Source organism: Rattus norvegicus, chromosome 16 (genome assembly GCF_036323735.1).
Source record: "Rattus norvegicus strain BN/NHsdMcwi chromosome 16, GRCr8, whole genome shotgun sequence".
In the NCBI taxonomy this organism is placed as follows: domain Eukaryota; kingdom Metazoa; phylum Chordata; class Mammalia; order Rodentia; family Muridae; genus Rattus; species Rattus norvegicus.
Window position 1 is genome coordinate 77,175,791 of NC_086034.1, and position 16,418 is coordinate 77,192,208.

General features: G+C 40.8%; 1 protein-coding gene across 1 annotated transcript; it reads left to right on the forward strand.

Moving 5' to 3' along the window:
• Nucleotides 1-8,477: 8,477 nt before the first annotated feature.
• On the forward strand, nucleotides 8,478-9,468 carry Defa9 (defensin alpha 9). Its single transcript, NM_001025763.2, has 2 exons — nucleotides 8,478-8,657; nucleotides 9,243-9,468. Exons 1-2 carry the CDS (start codon nucleotides 8,486-8,488, stop codon nucleotides 9,380-9,382), a joined length of 312 nt encoding a protein of 103 aa, NP_001020934.1. The 5' UTR covers nucleotides 8,478-8,485; the 3' UTR covers nucleotides 9,383-9,468.
• Nucleotides 9,469-16,418: the final 6,950 nt, after the last annotated feature.

The following is a 16,418-nucleotide window of genomic DNA, read 5'->3' on the forward strand; positions in this document are numbered from 1 at the left end:
CTGAGAATCTATGCCATTAGATAATTATATTTCAGAAGGAGGCCCACATTTGACTTAATTATTAAATGTTTTTCAAAAAGGACAAATTTAAACACTGAAATGTCCTGAAGGAATGTGGAAGCCGCCTATCATGCTTGCAATCCACTCATCAGTATTCTGTAATACTTGAAGCTGAAAGGGTTATACTCACTAGAGTTAGACTTTTTTACTGGCTCATTCAGTGGAGTTGGTATCTGTCAAAGTTGCTAACTATCATGTAAGTTGCTTCTAGCATCGTTTCTTCCTCACAGTGTGATGGGCATATTCAATTCTAACTGCATGGTCCCATCCATATTGAGTGAATGCCCCATTCACAAGAATGTCTGCTGGGAGCCCACACCATCTGTGCTACTGGAAGCTGCAATCTACAAGGTCGCCACCACTGCTGTCCTTTCATCCCTACATGATTTTCCCTTAAGGAGTGGGTGATGATTTAGAGTCTGACTCTTAGCACCCTGTAGAGTTACCAGAGAATCAGGCTGTAAGGGGAACTCTCTGACTTCCTATTTATCCTGGTTATCTCTTCCAAGCTGTATTCAGCTCTCCAAAGCTATAAACTCACTGAAGCATACTTGTAGAGCACACTGCAGCCATTGGACATGCCCACTTCCTGTATATGAAGAAGATTTCTGTATAGATAATATATTTTGTCTCATATGACTGTAGACACTGCAGATAATGTGTATATCCTAGTGTGGGATGCCCTGCTTCTCATGGTACTCATTTTCTCTCTGACTTTCTCTAATATTGCTAAAAGGTGTTTCCACAGAGCCAAAAATAACTCACAACTTAGAAGCCAGAGGCATAATACAGGCCTGCTTCATTGAAACATCAACACTTTTTAAGAATACAGTAGTTCCCTAACGAAATAAATTTTAGAAGTGCATAAACCTGAAGCACAGTGTGGTAGTTTTTCTTAACATAAAGGCAATGTCTTTCTGAGTGAGTCAAGTCTACAGGAAGACAGAGTCAAGTTAGAAGAGGCATGTGGCAGGATCATTTGCATGATGGGCTTTCTTTACTTCTTGTGTCTGAACCCAGAGTCATCCTTAAGTTGTTAGTTTTTGGAGCAAGTATTTTGCAAGCAAACACTAAGTTATTCTTTTCAACTGCAAAGATTTCCTTAAAGGTTCTAACGCGAAGCGTAGTGCAAACAATTTATGGAAGACAAAGAAGTTCAAGCAGAGTGGACATCAGCATCAGTGCCCTCAGAGCACATAGCAGTTTGCTATCTCTGTTCTCCATGCTCAGCGGCAACAGAGGATAAGGCTTTCGTGTCTTTTGGTTCAGGTCCCCATAATGCCTTCTCTGTTTCTGTAGGATCTTGCTGTGTAGTAGCATTTCTGATTTCTTGAGACAAGAGACACAAAAAGACTCAGGCAGAATGGAATAGTAGGTAATCCTATGAGGATGTGTGATACAACATAAGTGTGCAGTGTTGGCCACATTACAACCATTAGCATGGTCATCTCAACAAATAATGTACTCTAGGGGTGTTCGCTATGCACTTGAGAGCCATTCCAGTGTGTGTTTAATTTTTGTGTTCCTTTTGTCACCATGCAGACACTTGCCCCATTCACAAGACAATGGATTCAAAGTTCTTTACACAAATGTAAATTTTCTCCTATTATCAAAGATTGCTCCTTCTGTTCTATACTCATCAACTCAGTACATTGGATTCCTCTGTATTCTGGTGACCTTCTTATGTGTACTTTTTATAGTAAAAGCCTTATGAGAAAGAAATTCTACTAGAGTACGTCACCCTCACTGTCACCGCTATGAAAAGGAAATAAAATGAATTAAAATAGAGTTACCAAGGGAGCCATATTACACCCCACAAGTTTCTGGAGGTCATGGTCAATGCTCCCTCAGGAGACTCTAAGCCTCCAACACCAGCACTTATCTGCATCTTGAAAAGCAGAGCCTTGTGGGCCTCCAAAAGAGACTGCCACATCTGGGTCCTCTTTCCCTGGCTTCTTCTCCGTTTTAGTCTCTTCATCTGCCTCTTGGGTAGGATCAGCCTGGACCTGGAAGGCCAGCAGGACAAGGGCAGAGAGGAAGAGAAGTGTCTTCATGGCCAGGAGTCACCTGGAGAACTGCTGATCCTGAGCTCGATGTATGGAGAGTGAGGAGGCAGCCAGCATTAATGGGGCAGAGACAGGCCCCTCACTTAGACAAGGCTCTCACTGATGGGGACTGGGAGAGGCCATTGTCCTCGGGACCCCTTTGCTGTTCCTCTGTCCTCAAGGCTGCCATCCTGATGTTGCTCTGTGTGCTCAGTGACACCCGTCCCCCACTGATAATGATGACAGGGCCTTGCTACCTTCCCCTGTTTCCCATCTGGTTGAGTATTTACCTCTCAGTGGTCAAGAAAGAAAATGGCTAAACACTGCCTAATTCAACAATCTCATGGAACAAAGGGTCTTTGTGTTTGGAACTAGGAGCCTGCTCTTCTCTGAAGTGCGGTCCCTGGAACAGATAGAAATTCAGGTGGACTTGACAGTCAATTCTTCGCATCATTCTGAGTATTATCAAATACCCTCATGAAGGAAGTCCATATGAATCTTTTCCTTTGGGGCTTAGGAAGTAAAATCACCTTTCCATGTCTCCAGTGAATTGAGTTCAGGAGACAGGTTTTCAGAGTGAAGCTAGAGTGGGTTGTTCTGAAGAAGCCATTGTGACAGAATACATCACACTTGGGAAATTTCCAGTGCTGTGCTGTGGCTCTTGTATGAGATCATGTACTTTTTACTTTTAGGTGATATAAATTAATGAAAAATGAACAACCATAGCAAATTTTTCTCTTCCTTTAAATTATTCTTCGTATTTGCAATCTCTGAGTCTATTTTTAAAAAATTGAAGTCCTTTTCAAATTGGTAGAATTTATTGATTTTTGCTCTTTTCTAATAAGTAGGAAAACATCAGTGTTTATCATTATATGGACACAGGCATAAAATACATATAAAATCACATAGAAATTAAAAGCAACAGAGATCTTGCTTTTCTTTGGAAATAATTTGAAACAGTGTACTTGTGACAGTTGATCATGTGGCTGACTGTCATCAAACCAGTATGGCAAACACCCTTGATTCCTCAGTTTCATTCCTAGATGTTACTCACTGTGATCCCTTTATTCAATGTCATATGCCCACTGTGCATCTCCAGGCATAGCCAAGACTTGTCAGGCCATTGTGGGAATAGTCTTACAGTTCACTTGACTGACTCAAGTCTTTTGGTTATATGTCAGAAGTGATACATGTTGCTCATTCAGTGCACCAAGAATGAAGAAAAATTAAAATTACTTCTCACCTTGAGACCTGAAAGTTACTTGGCCTTTACCCTGATGAGGTGAGGCTTAGGCAAGAGTCTTTGGAATGACAGTGTCAGACACTTAAATGAAACTGTCTTAAACAAAACCCTGACTTCAGATAGTAGCAATTGCAAAGATGAACACAGTTTTCAGATAAAAATGAAAACGAAGAAGCTCAAATGATGTTGCTGCCCTGGTCTACACTCTTATTTTTTCCTCCTAATTTAGATGGGCGCATTCACAAATGCATCTCTCCCATGATAAGGTTATATATTCTTCTGAAGCAGTCTCATTCAGAGAATGAGAAGGAAAAGCAATGAGTCCATGTAATGAGAAATAGAGTAAAAAATCAGAGAATGGCTACTCAAGAGACAAAATATCAAAACAAGAACAACAACAACGAACTGTGCACAAAGAAAGCCAATTAGTAACTTAAACATAAGAAGGAAGAGCAAAGAAGGCCTATTGGAAGACACACTGTCACTATACCTGGTGATCTGCGTTCAAGTCCCAGGAACCACACAGTGGCACCAGCAAGCAGATTGCCATTAGCTGCCCTCTGAGCTCCACCTGAGCTCTGTGGCACATGAGTCTCCCAATACATACAATTAGTAATTAAATATAAAACAAATGTTAAGTAAACGATAATCTTTAAAAGACAGACTTCCCAAGGATTAGTTACAGAAAGCATCTTTTTCTTTAAAAAAAAAAAAACTCCCCTAGTTTAGCCTAATCCCAAAGAATCTCAAACAGTTCATTTCCCTTGGACAAGCATTGAGGAACGGCCAGGTCGTATAAGAACTGAGAATCGCTGTAGGTTGCAGTGCTCAGAAGATGTCTCTAGTGAACTCACATCCTCTCCATCACCATGGTGTTGTCAACATGCTCCACCTCATGGGCCAGAGGCCATCACTTAGCACTACAGAGAACAGCGATGAAATTTCGGTAAACAACCTATGATTGCATGAAAAAAAAATACCCTGTAGATAACCAAGATCTTTCTAAATATTCCATTGACCATAGAAACATCAAATGAGCAACACATGCTTTTGGCTCATTCCAGCCAACTCTAAGACACGTCCATGTTACAGCTTCTGAGTGTGACCCTGGACACTCTGAGGAGAGCATAGAAACACAGAGAAAAGGTGTGTACATTGGGACTGGAATCAAAAGACCTATACTGACTTCATAATTAGAATTTCACTAGACATCACTAGTGACTAAACATGCATCTTTAAAATAAGGAGGGTTGTCTCCATGGTCTTAGGACATTCCTCAGCCCAATATGAAGCTCACCCATTTCCCATCAACCACTTTTATATCATAGTCTTCTGGTCAGAAATACCCACTCATTACTCTGTCCGACATTTACTATTTTTCTTCTTCCCATCATCTTTAATATCTGGAAGGTGCTATATCAGTTCTCAGCTCTCCCAAGTCTCATTCATCTTTATATTGAATGCCTTTTACCCTAGTTTGGGAAACTGCCTATTTTCTGTGATGTCTCTTTAACAAGGAGATGATTAATGCCATAAAGTTCTTGAGGTATTTGAAACTAGGAGATACATTCCCCATTAGTTTAACATATATAAACATTCGCTATTGGAGAAAACATTTGAATGCTATTGATCCTGACAACCTCTTATGTAAAGTAAGAATAGTAAATTTTCATGTATTGTAGAGCCAGGGCAGCCTTGTGTCATAACGTCATAGAAACCATAACATTTTGAAACACATGATAAGCCAGGCAGCATTCTCCACATAGATAACATGTACAGCACATTATATTAGCTTATACATACTAATTGATAAGGTCTTTTTTCTCCTCCTATCTGAGGTTTTCACAATAACCCAATAAAGTAGCCACTCTATTGACCAATGTGTTGTGGGTTTGTAATGGAAGGTGCAAGAGGTTAATTGCTTTACTCAGAGACACTAAAGGTTAGGCAATAGGGCTGTGGCCAAGTCTCCTGTTTTTACCGCCACACCACCTTCCAACCTACCTTCTGCGTTTCTAATGATACATCCTGTCATTCATTGGGATTAGTTGTTTTCCTTGCTAGAACCTGTTAGGAGATCAAGGTTGAAAGACATCTGTTGACAGACGGTCTTTCTACAACCTCTCCTCAGTCTCTACCCATGCTAATTCCCAACTCTGTGATTCGATATGAGGCAACCAATAAATAACTTGTATTCTGTGGATACATCCTAAGAAATGGTTTTTTTTTGGCAGATATAACAAGAACTAACACACATGTAAGAATAGGGCGTAAGAAAGAGATTCAATTATTAAGGAGAACGGTGTCCTGTTGAGATTTTGCATGCAAACTTGTGACTCAAAACAAGTACAAAAGAGATCACCTCACCTGTCTTAGAGTCCAGGTTGCAGTGCAAGAGGTCATGAGAAGAAACAAGTTCTCAAGCTGTGACCCATCTCACCCAGCAGAGTTTTAATCCCAGTGAGGAAGGAAGACAGCTAGACTCTCCCAGTGGGTCCTGTGCAAGATTGGAGGTTTCAGAGGCTATTTCAGGGCCGCTTCCATAGATTGGAGACCATGATTGAATATATGATGAAGGTTGGACAAGATTTAGTAAAAGGAGTATTAGCAGTGAACTACAAAGAACTCCATTTTTCCAACATCACTTTCGTGTCTCTTGTCCACCTGTTCCATCCACAGCCCTACTTCCTAATGTCTTGTTGTGCATTCACATGTGATATCATATGTTGGACTACTAAAAATCCTGAACACCCTCCATGAAAAAGTCGAAATTCCTCAGTTGTGGAAGTGAGAGGGTCAGAAAGATAACGCTGTCTCAAACCCAGGAGGTGGTAGGAATTTTTCTAATGCCACTAAAACACACAGGTTTGAGTTTTACATATTTAATTAAAGGAAGAAATATCATTGAAGGAAATTAACTACTAGGTTGTTTGTAAGAGGAAATGAAACTGGAAAAGCAAAACAATATTTATAGAAATTTGTAACATTTACTACAAATAGAATATTTCTGGGACTTATGAATGGCAGCTAAGGATGAATTAAAGAAAATGAGGGGCTGAAGGGATGGCTTGATAGTGTTGCAGAGGACCCAGATTCAGTTCTAGAACCCACATAGCAGCTCATAGCCTTCTGGAACTCCAGTACCAGAGGAATTAGCCCACTTGTGCACTTATCTTGGCAACTTATGAGAAAAATGTACTACTAATACTGAAATCTTAATTTGACCTATCAGATTGGGACTAGGACTATAGGAAAAATATTATAGTACGAGTTAAGGATACTGGCTGCTCTTTCAGAGATCCTGATTTCAATTCCCAGGAACCATATGCTGACTTACAATCATCTGTAATGGGGTTCCAGTGCCCTCTGCTGGTCTCTGAACACATCTGCAGTGTATTCAGAAGCATGGATTAAGTAAATAGATGTTCAAAAGAAAAAAACTGTTTTTCCCCCAAGGCCTAATAAACACAAAGTCTCTAAATGACTGGGTCAAGTTCACAGACAGAGGACTCTGGTCTTTACCGTCTCTGGTGTCCACAACTTGGTGCCTTTCCCCAAGAGAGACAGCTGATGTCACCAGGGTTGGTGAAGAGAGGAAGAAGAGAACATAAATCAGTAAGAAAATGAAAATGATGGCGTAAAAGAAAACTTGATTGCTGTCCTCAGAAGATCTTTCTTCTGGATGGACATATTGTGCTGGTTCTGCATGCTTTGGACTTTCATGACCAGTTCTGTACTGGACACTGTTAGGAAGGACAGAAAGAGAAAACACAGAAATAGAAAACCTTCATATGGGCCTGAATCCTTTTAAGCGTGCAAATTTTAGTGTTTCTGAGACCAACTCTGTGATAATCAGAAAAGACAATTATGTGTCTTAAATGTAAGGTTTGCTTCTTGACTGATAGATCTAACCCTACAGAGAGATTCAAGTGGTCTTGTCCCATTGAACAATAGTATATATGTTATATATATATATATATATATATATGTATATATATATATGTGTGTGTGTGTGTGTGTCTGTGTCTGTGTGTCTGTGTGTCTGTGTGTCTGTGTGTCTGTGTGTGTATGTGTGTGTATGTGTACATATGTTCAATATGTCTGTAAAATAGTATTCTTGTAGCTTCACTTACTTTTGCACAGAGCTGTAAATAAGAACATTGTAGCCAATGAATAGTATTTATTAACATGTAAATAGGAGCTGGCACCTCTGACAGTGGGACTCCATACAGTGACTGTAAACAACAGGATGCTCTAGACCTTTTGCTGTGTGTGTGGTGAGAGACATGGGATAAACACAGACTGAAGTGTATGACATGGCGGCACTTCTCGAGACCGGGTAGCAGCTTCTGAGCCTCTCTACATTGTGGATGTCCTTTCCTGTAGGTCAGGTCTCATTGTCTAAAAGTAAAAGCATTGCAGCATCTCAGACCTGGGAAACACCCCATGGCTTGAGGGTCCCGCAGGTGAAGAGCCACCTGGAGCTCACTCTTGGCAGATGTGTTCCATGACTTTGGCTTCTTCAGAACCACCCACTACAGCTTCACTCTGACAAATCTTAGAAACTTGAACTCAATTCACTGGAGGGCACAATAAAGCCATCTTACTTTCTCTAAAATGGCCCCAAAGGAGGGGATTCACAAAGTTTGCCTTGATGAGGACCATTGCTAATACCCCAAAACTTGCAAAAAAAATTGAGTGTCCAGTCAACCTGGTCAAGGACTGGTCCTGGATCCACAGTTTCTGAGAAAAGAAGGCTCCAACTTCAAAACACAACCCCCCCCCCCTGTTCTATGTGCTCATTAAATTAGGCAGTGTTAAGCTATTTTCTTTCCTGACCACTGAGAGGTAAATACTCAAGCAGATGGGAAACAGGGGAGGACAGCAAAGCCTGTTCATCATTATCAGTGGGAGTGTGCGTGAGGGGAGGGGTGTCAGTGAACACACAGAGCATCAGGAAGGAAGCCTTGAGGACAGAGGAACATCAAAGGGATCCTGAGGACAACAGCTGGGAGCAGTTGGCATCAGTGAGCGCCGTCTCTAAGTGTGGGGCCTTTCTCTGCCACATAAATGCAGGCTGGCTCCTCTCTCCACACACTGGTCTCCAGCTCACCAATCCTCCAGGTGACTTCCAGCCATGAAGACTCTTGTCCTCCTCTCTGCCCTTGTCCTGCTGGCATTCCAGATCCAGGCTGATCCCATTCAAGAGGCAGAAGAAGAGACTAAAACTGAGGAGCAGCCAGCAGATGAGGACCAGGATGTGTCTGTCTCCTTTGAAGGCCCAGAACCCTCTGCTCTTCAAAATTTAGGTGCGTGCTTGTGCACAGAATGATGGAGGCTTGGAGTCTCCTGATGGAGGGTTGTAGATTAGCCCTGGAGTCCTGTCAAGGACAGTCTGGTTCAGGTAGCTGTCTATTGATCCTTTCAGAACTTCCCTGTCTTATTCATAGAAATAACAGTGAGAGACAAGCCATTGGGCTTGACTTTTTCCTTTTAAGATTTTGGTCTAACAATTTATCTGTGAAAAACCTTTAAAATATAAAACATATTGATTAGTTCTTTTAAACCTGATTGATAATTTTGTTATAGGAAGAAATAACTGTTCTACTTTAAAAATTAGATTTGGTACCTAAATGCCAGTGTATTAAGGTGTTGGGTCAGGAAAACACAATAATGCTGATAGAATGTGGTGTAGATGACAATTCCTATATGCGATTAACACTTGTTAAATTGTCCTATCTCCATGTGTTTGGGGTTGATCATGGTGCTGGCTGTGATGTCACCCACACAGCAAACCTACTTTCTACCATGCACAGGACATCTTCATAGGGTAGTTCACTGTCACACACTGCTGGCCTCCTTACTTCATGCCTGATGCTTTCTCGTTTCCTCAGAGATCAGATGGCCATGGAAGAGGTGCCATTGCAGAAGTTTCTGCAGACCTTATGAAAATGCCACTTCGTTCTGTGCTCAAGGTCTATTTAAACAACACAAATTCTGCTGCCTAGAAACATGGCCCCCAAGGATGAAATAACCACGTGCTCTGGGACCTCACAATCTGTCATCATTGTGCTTGGCCTCAACTTCTTTTCCTTCTCCAATAAACTCCTTGCAGACAAATAACCTGTTTATGTTTTTTTGATGCTTTCTATGTGGCTTAGACAGGGCTCTCCTGAGCCATGTAGCAGAATCTTCAGTGAATCCTTTGTAAAAGAAGTCTTGGTCACATTTCAACAGTCATATCAAGGATGAGCAGGAGGTTAGATCCAAAGAGACAAGATGCTCTGCTCCAGCTGCTTCTTGACTATCAAGTCTTCTGTCCTTCAGATTAGAGTCACCCTCAAAAATTAGTCCCACCTTTTCATGTTCTATTTTTTTATTAACTTGAGTATTTCTTATATACATTTCGAGTGTTATTCCCTTTTTTTTTGAAGGAGATTACATTGTTTCCCTACTGTAGCTATTGTGAACTCTGAGGCAATAAACTACATCCTAGAAAAAGCAAGAAAGTAATCTCCTTGCAACAAACCCAAGAGACAAAAGTCACACAAGCATAATTATACCTCTATCAACATATAACAAGAACACAAGCTCCACCATGTGAGAATTTTATCAGACCTTCATAGAAAATATATTTCCAATACCATCGAAACTATTCAACAAAATGGAAACAGAAGGTACACTACCCAAACCCAATTCCTTCTCTGAAGCCACAATCAGTCTTATACCTAAACCTGACAAAGATCCAATGAAGAAAGAGAACCTCAGGTCAATTTCCCTTATGAATATTGACACAAAATTACTAAATAAAATTCTCAAAAACCAAATCCAAGAATGCATCAAAATGATCATTCATTATGATTAAGCAGTCTTCATCCCAGAAATGCAGGGTCTGTTCAGTGTATGGGAATGCATCAATGTAATCCACTATATAAACAAACTCAAAGAAAAACACCACACGATCATCCCAATAGGTTCTGAGATAGCATTTGACAAAATTCAACACCCCTTCATGTTAAAAGTCTTGGAAAGATCAGCAATTCAAGGCTCATACTTAAACATAGTAAAAGCAATATGGAGCAAATCAGTAACCAGCATCAAACTAAATGGAGTGAAACTTAAAACAATCTCACCAAAATCAGGGATTAGACAAGGCTGCCCAGTCTCTCTCTATCTACTCAATGTAGTACTCTAAGTCCTAGCCAGAGCAATCAGAAAACTAAAGGAGGTCAAAGGGACACAACTTGGAAAAGAAGAAGTAAAATATCACTATTTGTAGATGATGTGATAGTATACATAAGTGACCCCAAAAAATTCCACCAAAAAACGTGTAATAAACAACTTCAGCAAAGTGGCTAAACATAAAAATAACTCCAACAAATCAGTTGCCTACCTCTACTCAAGGGATAAACAGATTGAGAAAGAAATTGGGAAAATGATACCCTTCACAATAGTCACAGATAATATTAAATTCCTCACTGTGACTCTAACCAAGCAAGGGAAAGATCTGTAGGACAAGAACTTCATGTCTCTGAAGAAGGAAATTGAAGAATATCTCAGAAGATGGAAATGTCTGCCAGGCTCATGAATTGGCAGTATTAATATTGTAAATATGGCCATCTTGCCAAAAGCAATCTACAGATTCAATGCAATCCCCCTCAAACTTTTAATTCAATTTTTCATAGTTAGAAAGATCAATTTGCACATTCATTTGGAATAAAAATAAACCCAAGTTAGTGAAAAATATCAGCAACAGTAAAATAACTTCTTGGGGAAATTACCATCCCTGTCCTCAAGCTGTATTACAGAGCAATCATGATAAAATTTGTATGGTATTGGTACAGCAACAGGCTAGTAGACCACACACCTATGGTCACTTGATCTTTGACAAAGAAGCTAAAACCATCCAGAAAAAAAAAGATACCATTTTCAACGAATGGTGCTTGTTCAACTGGAGGTCAGTATGTAGAAGAATGCAAATCGATCCATTCTTATCACCCTATACAAAGCTCAAGTCCAAATGAATCAAGGACCTCCACATCAACCAGGCACCCTCAAACCATTAGAAGAAAGAAGAAGAAGAAGAAGAAGAAGAAGAAGAAGAAGAAGAAGAAGAAGAAGAAGAAGAAGAAGAAGAAGAAGAAGAAGAAGAAGAGGAAGAAGAAGAAGGAGGAGGAGGAGGAGGAGGGGAGGAGGAGGAGGAAGAGGAGGAGGAGGAGGAGGAGGAGGGGGGAGGAGGAGGGAGGAGGAGGGGGGGGAGGAGGAGGAGGGGGGAGGAGGAGGAGGGGGAGGAGGAGGAGGGGGGAGGAGGAGGAGGAGGAGAAGAAGAGGTGGAGGAAGAAGAAGAAGAAGAAGAAGAAGAAGAAGAAGAAGAAGAAGAAGAAGAAGAAGAAGAAGAAGAAGAAGAAGAAGAAGAAGAAGAAGAAGAAGAAGATTGTTAATCAAATGGGCACTGGGGAAAATTCCCTGCACAAAACACAAATGGCTTATGCTTTCAGATTGAAAATCAAAAATGGGACCTCATAAAACTGCAAAGCTTCTGTAAGGTAAAGACACTGTTATTAAGACAAAATGGCAACCAACATATAGGGAAAGGTATTTCCTAATCCTACATCCAATAGAGGGCTAATATCCAATATATATAGATATCTCAAGAAGTTAGACACCAGAGAATCAAATAACCCTATTAAAATTGGGTACATAGTTAAACAAGAATTCTCAACTAAGGAATATCAAATGGTTGAGAAGCACCTAAAGAAATATTCAACATCCTTAGTCATCAGGGAAATATGAATTAAAACAACTCTGAGATTCCACCTCACATAGATCAGAATGGCTAAAATCAAAAACTCATGTAACAGTAGATGCTGGTGAGGATGTGGAAAAAGAGGAATACTCTTCCATTGTTGGTGGGATTGCACCCTATGGCAACCACTCTGGAAATCATTCTGGAGTTTCCTCAGAAAGTTGGACTTAGTACAATCTGAGCACCCAGCTATACCACTCCAGGGCATATACCCAAAATATGAAGAATCATGTAACAAGGACACATGCTCCACTATGGTCATACAGCCTGATTTATAATAGCCAGAATCTGGAAAGAACTCAGATGTCTTTCAAGAGAAGAATGGATACAAAAAATGTGGTACATCTACACAATGAAGTACTATTCAGCTATCAAAAACAATGACTTCATGAATTTCATAGGCAAATGGATAGAACTAGAAAATATCATCCTGAGTGTGGTAACCCAATGACAAATAAATAAATAAATAAATAAATAAATAAATAAATAAATAAATAAAAAGACACACATGATATGCACTCATGGATAAGTGGCTATTAGCCCAAAAGCTTGAATTACCCAAGGTACAATCCACAGACCACATGAAGCTTAAGAAAAAGGATGACCAAAATGGAGATAATTCAGTCCTCCTTACAAGGGGGAACAAAAATATTTATAGGAGGAGATATGGAGTCAAAGTTTGGAGTAGAGACTGATGGAATGGCCATTCAGAGCCTGCACCACCTGGGGATCCAGCTCATGTACATACAGCCAACAAATCCAGTCACTATTTTGGATGCCAAGAGGTGCATGCTGACAGGAGCCTGATATAACTGCTTCCTGAGATGCTCAGCTAGAGCATGACAAATACAGAGGCGAATGCTAGCCACCAACCATTGAACTGAGAATGCGGTGCCCATAGGAGGAGTTAGAATAAGGATTGAAGGAGCTGAAGGATGTAACAACCCCATAAGAACAACAATGCCACCCAACCAGAGCTCCCAGGGACGAAACCCCCATCCAAGTGTACACATGGACAGACCCATGGCTCCAATTGCATATGGAGCAGAGGATGGCCTTGTTGGGCACCAATGGGAGGAGAATCCCTTAGTCTTGCAATGGCTCGATCCCCCCCTACACCCCCACAGTGTAAAGGAATGTCAGGGAAGTGAGGCTGGAAGGGGTGGGTGGTTGGAGAAGGGGAACACCCTCATAGAAGAAGAGGGAGGGAAGATAGATAGTGGGATTTTCCATGGGAAACCGATAAAGGGAATGACATTTGAAACGTAAATAATTTTAAAAAATCCAGTAAAAGAAAAAAATATGTGCATGCTGTTATACATGGAACAATTATAATTTAAGATGGGATAGTACATTGCTCTTCATAAATATAGTAAGTTAGCACTGTTGCCTATGTTCTACAATATTTTTGAAAGCTTATAATTTTCTGTCATTAACTCCATAGTTTATAAGTCTTCTTTATTCCCACTGTCTTTTGTAAACCTTGGACTTTTGGTGTAAGCGATTTACTGGCATAAATACATGCCATCTGTTACAGGTGGCTGAGTCAAGGTCTTTCTGTCCAAGCATGGTTCTCTTGACCCTTGTCATTCTGACATAACACTACATTTGCCCTGCAAGTGCACAGGAAGTAGGACAGCAGAGGGCGACACTGAGTCAGAGAGAGCCAAGTGACTTTGTTGACACCTAGGACATTTTTCCTGTGCTATTCTTCCTTTTCTCCTTCTGCCCTGCTGAAGGCGATGTTCCTCACACAACACTCCTATTGTAGTAGGAAACCCATTAACTCACCATGCCCCACCCTCCACCCCCACTCCCACTCTCAAAGAAGGTAGAAAACAAAACCACCAAACAGAAACAACCACCACAACAAAAAAGGGCAGGAGACACTGGTACACATGCAGACACACAAACACACAATACCCACAAAACCCACAAGATTGGAAACTATTTATGGAAGCAGAAGAACAGTAAGGTCAAAGAGAAAATGCCAAGTCCGGCAGTGGTGGCACAATCCTTAATCCCAGCAGTTGAGAAATGGAGGCTGCACACTTGAGGTCAGCTTGCTCTGTCTATGATGTGAGTTCTAGGACAGTGAGGGCTACACAGAGAAAGCCTGTCCCAACCTCTCTCCCATGAATTGCCCAAGCAAGTAATAGGAAATAACAAAATATCTCCAAAAACACCTTTGAGTTAGGTTCCATCCGCATTTCTTTTTTTTTCTCCATCTTTATTAACTTGTGTATTTCTTATTTACATTTGGATTGTTATTCCCCTTCCAGGTTTCCAGGCCAACATCCCCCTAGCCCCTCCCCCTCCCCTTCTCTATGGGTGTTCCCCTCCCCATCCTCCCTCTGCCCAACAATCACTTTCACTGGGGGTTCAGTCTTGGCAGGACCAAGGGCTTCCCCTTTCACTGGTGCTCTTACTAGGTTATTCATTGCTACCTATGAGGTTGGAGCCCAGTGTCAGTCCATGTATAGTCTTTGTACATCCACATTTCTTAAGGTAGAATCTTGCTTGCTCAACTTTCACAGGACAATCGGGTTACTGGTGCTTTTATATGGTAAGAAGTATTATTTTACCTAATTCTAGAGAGTACATAAAAGTCAGTTTCCACTGACTTCACAGCGACTCCTGAAGAGAGAATTTGCATATATACTTTCAGGGGATGCAGTTAAACCTAAAGGAAGGAATTAACAGAGATACCCTAAGAACAGGCTGTGAGACAAAAAGGAGAGAATTTACAGATACACCCTAAAGAGAGGCTCAGAAACCCTGTAGAAGCAGCAGCTGCCCTCAGGTCTGGCCTCCTGCTCAGCCATCTCACCACCTCCACAATTCCTTTCCTTGATATTGCTCACAAATATTTCCTCTCTCTTTGTCTTTCATTCGATTCTTAATTCAACAAATAGACAAACATTCTATTTCCATTGTTCCTGCAAGTATTTCTTACTTATTTCTTCATAATTAGAATGCCTTGAGTACATGTATATTTTTCAGTGTTATTTTTGAGAATCAGGATCATTCCCTCCCTAATGGCTAAAATTTATTTTATATTTTAATGCACAACTTCATGGTCACATAAGGCTTTTTCTTTCTCTTTCTTGCTCCATATCTCCTGTGATTGGGAGAGGCTGAGTGTTGGTGTGGGGATAAAGAAAATTGGAGTCCTCCAAGCTTGTTGCTTATTTGTAGGGTCAGAGGGCATGGCCTACTGGACATAGGCTTTTGTGCTTCCACAGCCTGCACAGTCCTGAGCCACAAGTCAGGACTCAGTTTCAATACTTTGTCTTCTCCTAACTCTCTGCATCCCAGAGTCTTGGATGAGACAATTGTTCCTGTCCATAGACCAGGGTCGAATTCAACAGAACTCTAGCAACCATTTCCTGGTCCATTTACTAAATGATGATCATATGTGCAAATTATGACTCACAATGCCTGATAATCAGCTTTACTTCAATAATAAAGGATTCAGACTTCTCCTGCACTCTCAAGGACAGGGATGTGTCATTACCTAGATCACTTACATTAATCTCAGATAAAAGACAAAGACTGTGACCCATCTTTCTCTTCCTCATTTCATTCCCCTCTCAATAAAAGACCCCTTTCATGGGAATTGTCCTGACTAGATGTATCTGTACAGGAATTAGCTTGTTTTCAACTAACATTTGGTATGTCTTTATGAAGACACTTGGATTCAAGGATAAGAATCTTATTATTTCAAAACCATGTTAAAAAAAATCCGAGGGCCCACTGTTATGGACTCAGACAACATCGAAAGTCCCTAGACTCAATTTAAATTGTAATTACCCAAACTTCCATATCAAGCTATACCTGTCCTGAGTACCCATGGTTGAATTTAGAACTGAGGCCCAGCTAAAAGGTCAGGGACCTTTAATTATCAAAGACCCCAGTGCTCTTTCTTGGTGTTTCTTCAGGTGTAAGGGATCATCTGGGGTCTCTTGCATTCCTGGAACTCCTAGTATTGTCTTAATCTCTGGTTGCTTTCAGAGCTCTTGAACATTGGAAGCAAATCATTGATTCTTATTGAGGTACAGGTTGACACTGAGTCTGGAGGCCTGCCCTTTCCCCAGAGTCTCTTCCCTTTTATTCCAGACAAGCTGTTTTCTTTCTCTCTCTCTCTCTCTCTCTCTCTCTCTCTCTCTCTCTCTCTCTCTCTCTCTCTCTCTGCTAGATGCAGCCTTTCTCTCTTTCTCTTTCCCCTTCCCTCTCTCTTTGTTCTCCTTGGTGAATTCCATGG

Bases quoted from the DNA above. Each gene is read 5' to 3' on its own strand.
- Defa9 (NM_001025763.2), top strand. From the start codon at position 8,486: ATGAAGACTCTTGTCCTCCTCTCTGCCCTTGTCCTGCTGGCATTCCAG. The intron at 8,658-9,242 runs GTGCGTGCTTGT...TCGTTTCCTCAG, and splicing joins CTCTGCTCTTCAAAATTTAG to AGATCAGATGGCCATGGAAG.